The following is a 7,919-nucleotide window of genomic DNA, read 5'->3' on the forward strand; positions in this document are numbered from 1 at the left end:
ATGATCTCTTTTTTTTTTAATTAATTTTATTTATTTTTGGCTGCATTGGGTCTTTGTTGTTGCACGCGGGCTTTCTCTAGTTGCGGCCAGCGGGGGCTACTCTTCGTTGCAGTGTGCGGGCTTCTCACTGCAGTGGCTTCTCTTGTGGCGGAGCATGGGCTCTAGGCGCGCAGGCTTCAGTAGTTGTGGCTCGCGGGCTCTAGAGCGCAGGCTCAGTAGTTGTGGCGCATGGGCTCAGTTTCTCCGCGGCATGTGGGATCTTCCCAGACCAGGGCTCGAACCCGTGTCCCCTGCACTGGCAGGCGGATTCTTAGCCACTGGGCCACCAGGGAAGTCCCTGAACGATCTCTTAATCTTGCTCCCGAGCCTGTGTGCACCCCCCAGTTTAGGAGGTGCTGTGGAGGCTGCTTCGTGTTGCGTTGGAAGCGCTGCCGGGGCGCCTACACTCAAGGAGGTCCCGTCTGAGTGCTCATGCTGGGTCGCACGTGGTGCTTCGCGGCTGTCTCGGGAGGCCAGAGGGCAGCCTGGCCTTCCCAGCAGTGGTGCCCCGCTGCTCTTCTGGGTGGTTGATAGCTGCTTCCTCCCTCAAGCACACGGTGTAGCCCTTGGATGTTGCCTGGGTTGCTGTTCTGTGTCCACTTAGCATTTCACATATAACATAATATGTAATATTTTTCTTTTATTAACTTTATATTGTTAGGAACACCAGTTGTCCTCATGGATCTTTTTTGATGGTTTTCCATATCTTGGCTTCTTTCTGGTCCTTTCATTTTTGTTTTCATTCTCTGTGATGATCGGATTGTTATGACAGTAATCTAATTTTCAGCTCTGTCATTTCGGTTTCTTGATGTTTTATTACTTCTTTAATGGTGGTGTTTTGATTCTCTCTCTCTTAAATCCTGTTTATCATCTTTTCTTTCTTATCTTATTGACTAGCCTTGTTATTAGGTTAACTGAGACCTCAGAACTCTTATGGAAAACTGTTCTGTTTTTTGTGTTTTCTTTTAGGTTTGACTCTGCCTTGTGTGTGCTATATCCCTTTCTGATTGATTGGTTGGTTGATTGATTGCTATAACATGCTCACCGAGTTGACATGCTGTCTCTTTTTAAATCTATTTTATACACATTAGTGTATATATGTCAATCCCAATCTCCCAATTCATCCCCCCCCCCCCGCCCCCTGCTTGGTGTCCATACATTTGTTCTCTATATCTGTCTCTGTTTCTGCCTTGCTAACCGGTTCATCTGTCTCTGATGACTCTGGTTCCCTGTCCTTGTGGACGGGGTGGGCCTTCCACACGCTGCCTACCATTCGTCCCAGTCCAGGTTTTCTCTCCCTTCCGTGCCACAGTTTGAAAGCCCTTTTTCCTAATGTATCCATTCTTTCCTGTAGCCGGTGGCTCTGGTGGTGACGTGCTCTTTGCCAGATTCTCAGGGCTGTGTTCTCACTTCTCAGATTCTGCTAAACTATCTCGTTTGGGTTCATTTAACCTAGTTAGTGGGAGGCGTGGGTGTCCTGTTCCCATAGAGAAATTCTCTTGGCTTCAGCTGGTTCCCAGTACAGTTCGCTCTGGGACTTTGTTTTCAGTTGATTCCCTGTCAGAGGAGTGAAGAGGCGGCAGTGGCTCCCCTGCGGGTTTGCGGGGGTGGGGGGGGGGGGGTTGGTGGGAATTCCAGAGGTTGTGTCCCCTCCCCCGTGTCTTGCGGAAGAGGGGCGTCGAGGTGGGCTCAGGCCCTGCTCTGGAACTTCGTGCTTCTGTCCTGGGCTGCCTGCCCTGCTGCCAGTTTTAAGGTCGTGACGAGGACTTCTGCCCTTCCTGTGTCTGTGTGTGGGTTGGTTTTTGTAAATGAGGTTTTTTGTTTCATTTGTTTTACAATTTTTGATCCATATGACTAGGTGTTGGGGAGAGAAATTCTCTCAAGCACTTTTTTTTTTTTTTTTGCGATACGCGGGCCTCTCACTGCTGTGGCCTCTCCCGTTGTGGAGCACAGGCTCCGGACGCGCAGGCTCAGCGGCCATGGCTCACGGGCCCAGCCGCTGCCGCGGCATGTGGGATCTTCCCGGACCGGGACACGAACCCGTGTCCCCTGCATCGGCAGGCGGACTCCCAACCACTGCGCCACCAGGGAAGCCCTCTCAAGCACTTTTATCTTCCCATTTTAATCAGTGAAGACATCAGTGAAGTTTAGAAGAGGAGTCACCTGGCCTTTTGGGCCTTTGGTTCTTCTTTTCCTCTCTCGTACGGGCCACGTGTATTCAAATTGAAATTCTTCTAAGCTTAAAAAATATATAATTAATTTAAACACGGTAGTACTGAAGAAAATGTTGACTATAATGTTTCACCTTTATAGGTAAACCTAACCGAATGCATATATGAATCTTTGCGTTTCCTTTCTCTTGTTTGACGTCTGTCTCACAGGTCAGAAGAGAGATTGGAAGTCAGGCCAGTGAACCTCTTCTGCTTCTAAAAGACCTTTATAAGCTTTACTTTTAAAATACGCAGGTATATTAAACTCTTTGCATGGTCTTGGCCTTTTTCCATTACAGAGGTCATACAAGGAAGTTCACTTTTATTTGGAAGTGCTTACTTGTAAATATCTGTGTTTTATTCATGCCAGGACCTGATTTACACATAAAGTAAAGCAAAATAAAGGGAGATGCACTCCCTCACACTTCTGCAATTTACAAACAACTGTCATAACTTGCTTAGGTGTTCTGCGGGCTTTTAAATGGAAAGCACTGATACTGCGGCCTGTAGCAGTGTTGAGAACCCCCGAGGTGGCTCCGGCAGTGACTGGGGGCTGTCCCTCTCCCCGGACCTCACTCGTCAGCCGTGCGGTGGTCAGCCTCCCGGATGAGAGTGACTTGCACCACGGGTCTCAGGATCTGAACCGAGGAAGGTGTACAATTGCTTAACGAAGCTGCTTGAACTCTGGGTGTATTTTTAATCTGTTTGCAGATTATGTCACCATACTCGTAACCTAAAGTTCATTCTTCAGAAAGAGTCTGTGTGTCTGAGATCGAAACACATGTAGACACTTGGTGGGCTCCCGTGGGGAGGTGTGCATTTCCCCTCCAGCTTCTCACCGCGGGGTCCTGTGCAAAGGGCACAACCTTGTTTCCATGCACCAGCTTTCACTTCCTGTTACCGAAACATTCCTCCGACTGTTATTTTGGGGTTTGCCAGTTTCACTACTTAATAGTTTATTTTCCTCAGTACACCATCAAAATGCTGACATAGAGTCTTTCCGGCTGTGCTTATGTGCTCAAAAAGAATGAAGAGCGCAGACTTCTCTTATTCTTACGTCCTTTAGTCGCTGATTTGTGCTTGAAATAAAGTGCTGTCTCCATTTTGGGAGCCCCTGAGTTTTACAGGGGAATTTAACTATTTTAAAGGCCACAGTTTAATGTTATTGTATGATTTTTGTTTCTGTCCAAGCTTCCCTAATTACAAATGTAAGTGATTTACACCTTGGAAAGCATTTTTACACACTGTTTTGTTCAGTGGAGCTTTCAGTTTTCACGGTTACAGACTTTACAGGGACTCTTTTTCATACACCTTTGTATATGTCTGTCAGAGTCAAAGGATATACACACTTAAGTCTTTTCATACGAATCTGGCAAATTCCAGTTATTTCATTACATCAGTACTGAGCTGAATATTTTTACTGCTTTTGTTCTGTTGTGAGTTGCTTGCTTGCACCCTTTGCTCATTTCTGAAAATATTAGGTTCATCTTTTTCTTAGTGATTTATAGAAGCTCTTTTTATAGTAAAATATCAATTCTTCTGGCAAATATATTACGAGGAGATTTCTGCCCCCAACTCCCACCCCACCAAGTTTGGCATTTCCCTTTTGTTTTGTTTTTTAGAGTTCCGCCTTTTAATTTGTTCTCATTTCTTTTACATAGACATTTAAAGTTTTTTACCTTATAAAATTTTTGAATCTTTTCTTTTATGAATCTTTCCCACTTTTGCTTTTATGCTTTAAAAAGTTCTTTCCTATTCAGCGATTATGTAAGTTGTCATTAGCACGTAAATGAAATTCTTAAATTTAGGGTTTTTTAAAAATTACTACCCCAACAGAATTTCTTACCGCTAAGTATTTAAACAGCCTCCTCTTACGGACTTTCTTCTAGATTCCGCTTAATGGAAGTTTGACACCAGGGGAAACGGTCTTACCTTCGGTTTGCATCATTCAAGAGCCAGTAGTATTTTAATTCTTCAGATGATGGTACTTTTCCCCATGGTTTAGGAGGGGAAAGAATGAACACCCAATTCAGTGTTGGTGAGCCCCGTCCGCAGGCGCGCTGGCCCCTCGCCGCGGACCCGCCTGTCTCGCAGGGTTCCCGCAGCCCTTCCCGCAGGTGTGCGGCTGCTCCCTCTTCTTCCGAACCTGCTCGGTGCCGCTCCGGGGCCCGAAGCTCGACCTCCACGTCCTAGAGAAGCTCAGCAGCATCCTACAGAAACTGTCCAACATCAAGTAAGGATTTCGTGTTGCTGACATTTTTTGTTAGGACGTATCTTACTGTGACCATTTAGATGTTTCCGAATCCTGTAGTGGCTCAACTGTGATGACTAACTCAAAGTTTCCAATAAGTGTGTGGAATATTAACACTGATCCAAGACCGCACGCTTAGGGGCAGAGTGAACCCTCGAACAGCTTCCTGCACACTGGTATTCTGTGATGGAACCGGTGAAAATAAGGGAGAGAATAAAACACTATTTTGTAGATCCTTCTTATTGACTGCAGTGCGTTTAGGGAAGCGAATGAATCGGGCAGAAAAGATCTTAAATGATGCTGGTAACGAACTCTTATGGGTATGCTCCTGCCACTGGTTTGGTTTTATTGCAAGAATTGAGGGCTTTCTTTTCATATTTCTTCTTTCCCCAATGCACACGTCGGTAAAACCAGTTTATAAATTATAAAAAAAGGTCATAGGCTTTAAGCCGTGTTCTCCTGGAGTCTTGTATATGCCAGTGTTTCCCCTGAGGCACCTCTGAGCACCTTCTGTCCGTTGCGTTTTTGTGACAGTACAGCGCTGGGCTGGTTCAGCTCCTCTGCCCGCCCCGCCCCCGTCCCCTCGCCTGTGACTTCCATGGCAGCGGACCTGGGTGTCTCGCCACGCCTCAGCACGCAGGGATGGTGAATACAACGCATCCTGAAATTCCTCGTGGTTGTGTGACCGCAGGTCCGTCTCTGCTGTTTGGTGTCGCACACGGTACCGCACTGTAGGGAATTACTGTCAAATTGTAACCTCGTACGCAACTCACCAACTTATGAGTTTAGCGCTGGTATCAGCTGAACTTGTCAGTTCACTGTCTTCCTTTGCCTGCAGGCCGACTGCCTGTGATGTCTCGATTTGTAATCAGTAAATTCTCGAGGAGGCCTGTTGCCGTTTACCCTCTGTGGTGGCACAAGGCTGCAGTGGCGTCACTTAGGTTTAATTCCTTCTCAGCTCTTAATCCCTGGGCTTTGTTGAAGCAGTGCCCAGTGCAGCTGTGTCCTTGGGCCAGAGTGCTTTACGGCTGGCAATGTGTTTTGTAGTCCGTGTTCATTTCAGACGTAGATGAAGAACCAGAACGAAGCTTGCATGAGGAGTTGGGAGAAGTTGACGCCCAAGCAAGTCTCAGGGTAGATCTGTAAACCCTTCTGTATCGGGTGGTGGTCACGTGGGTTACTGGAGAGGCAAACAGATAGATGTACACGAGGAAATGGGAAATATGCTACCAGGTGTCATTCTCACTGATCGAAAGTGAAGTTACTGAGTGGTTACTATACAGAGGATGGTTGCAAAGGTATTTTGGAGCCAAGTCAAGAGGCCAGGTAATACTCTGCTGCATTAGAAAGCCCAGCTTACTTAGAATAAGGTGGTCAAGTATTTCACTCTTTCCGGCTGTGAGGGAAAAGTCCGCTCCGGTAGTGAATAGGGGGCACGTTTCAGGATGATAACATATTCTCTTTTCTCCTTAAATACCTTTCCACTTTAGGCCTATTTCACACAAGCTATGTTGTTTGTCTTGGCATGTTCATCCTTTAGTTATCCATTTCCTCCATTATTTTTAAAAACAGGTGCCATTTCCCCACGCTCACACATACCGTATCTCTCACTGTTCCCAAGTGTGTGTAATTAAACTAATGTGCGCATCCTCTTACAGGGGTAATAAGAAGCTCTTTGAACTCTTTACAGTTCATCTGATGCTTCAGGAAATACAAAGGACGACACATCCAGAGCATGCATTTCTCTGTATTAACCTGAATTCAACTCTGTTCAATTTGGGTTTAACAAAATGCAACTCCCTGGCCGCCAGTACAAACCCTTAGGCTGGCTCATTATTATTTGTAGGTATTACCTACGTGTTGCTACTTGTAAGATTGTAAAAATCACCAAAGTAACGACCAAGTGAAGTTACGAGTAGCATCATTTATCATGAAAAAGGGAAAAAAATTTTTAACCTTTAAAATGGAAACTGTAGAAGCTGTGGAATGTGGATTTTTTCCATTCAGCTAAGGTGGTACTAATGGACACGATGGAATTTTCAGGGTTAATGAACCTGGAGTTACGTTTTGTAAAAATGTTTTAGGAAAATTCTTTGGAATAAATTGGCGTTCGTGTGGGAACAAGGTTAGAGCGTGTCATCGTTCTGTTTTCTTAATATGTTAAAAAAGTCCCCCTTCTAGAAGCGTATGTACACACACTTCAGCTGCCATAGTTCCCGCACCCAGAGAGCTCTCTTGCCATCAAAGGTGAGTGACGTAGCCAGAGGTCTGGGTAGAGCTCGGGACGTAGGACAGAAAACTGATACACAGAAGAAATCATCCTGAAGACTCACAGAGATTATCCTCTATCAGCATTTAGTCTCATTTTCAGGATCTGGAAGAAAGTCTCAGGAAACTTGGGCCCCTTCAAAAGAATGTAAGAAGACTGTGCTGTTTGTGAAGCAGAAACAGAAATCCATAAAGAGCTGGCTAATGTGATGGTGAGGCTTACAGGCACTTAAAAATGCAGAAGCGACAGTGAACGCGAGAAACAAACCCATCACCAGTGCTTGAGGAGGCGGAGCCAGTGCTGGGGGGCAGGGGAGGTCCCGGGAGAGGGCGGCGGGCGCAGGGCGGCGGGGCTGGCGCTTCCTTCCGAAGGGGCCACGGGGCACAGGCCGAGCAGAAGCCGAGCTGAGAGCCGGAGTCGAGTGGGGACTGAAGGCCCGTGAGCGCACGCCAGGCGTGATGGGCCGCTACCTGCAGGAGAAGAAAAGCAAGCCAGCTCCTGCGGTGCCAGAGGTCAATCGGGAGGACTCACACCTAGTGAACATGCCTGGCGTCGGTGTTTTCAGATTTGCAGGTGTTCAGAAGTTATCCACTTACGTACCATTCTTGAGAAAAGAAACTGCACAGATTACTGTAACCAACTTAAAATTGAGTTTATTAACTCAACCTCGTACCGAAAGACTGTAGTGGGCTCTGGAACCACTGAAACGTAAATAGGTTTAAAGATTTGTTGTAATTTGTGTATAAAATGGAGTGAAATGTTAAATTCCTCAAAAGGGTAAATAATGGGGAAAGCAATAGTTGAGAGTGTTTGGATGAGACTCTATTAATCGATGTCAAAAACAGAATTAACGGGGGCCCTGGGATCTAGGTGGAGAGTGGGAGCTCTAGTAAAAAGCAGCAGCTTTCTGCATTTTCACCGTCCATCTCAGTATTGACTTCGACAGAAGAATGAAGGATAAAGAAGGCTTTTGGAAAATGTCAGAGTAACCACTATTAAAAGCAGAAGAGATTGCTTTTAACTGAAAACTAAAATATGTATACAGACATGGCAAAACACAGAAAGCCAGCAACATGTGAAGAATAAAAATATATATTTAGGATAAGTAAGGGAGATTTTTTAAAATTACGAATAAATTCCGTACTGCCCT

At 45.8% G+C, this 7,919-nt stretch overlaps 1 protein-coding gene across 1 annotated transcript in view; it reads left to right on the top strand.

The window, feature by feature from the left end:
• CCDC138 (coiled-coil domain containing 138) overlaps positions 1-6,629 on the top strand; it is a 49,126-nt gene extending 42,497 nt beyond the window's left edge. The window contains 2 exon segments of the mRNA XM_032653795.1: positions 4,344-4,482; positions 6,159-6,629. Of these exon segments, the coding sequence (XP_032509686.1) occupies positions 4,344-4,482; positions 6,159-6,324 (305 nt within the window). The 3' untranslated portion in view covers positions 6,325-6,629.
• Positions 6,630-7,919: the final 1,290 nt, after the last annotated feature.

This window comes from Phocoena sinus, chromosome 13, assembly GCF_008692025.1.
Source record: "Phocoena sinus isolate mPhoSin1 chromosome 13, mPhoSin1.pri, whole genome shotgun sequence".
Lineage (NCBI taxonomy): Eukaryota > Metazoa > Chordata > Mammalia > Artiodactyla > Phocoenidae > Phocoena > Phocoena sinus.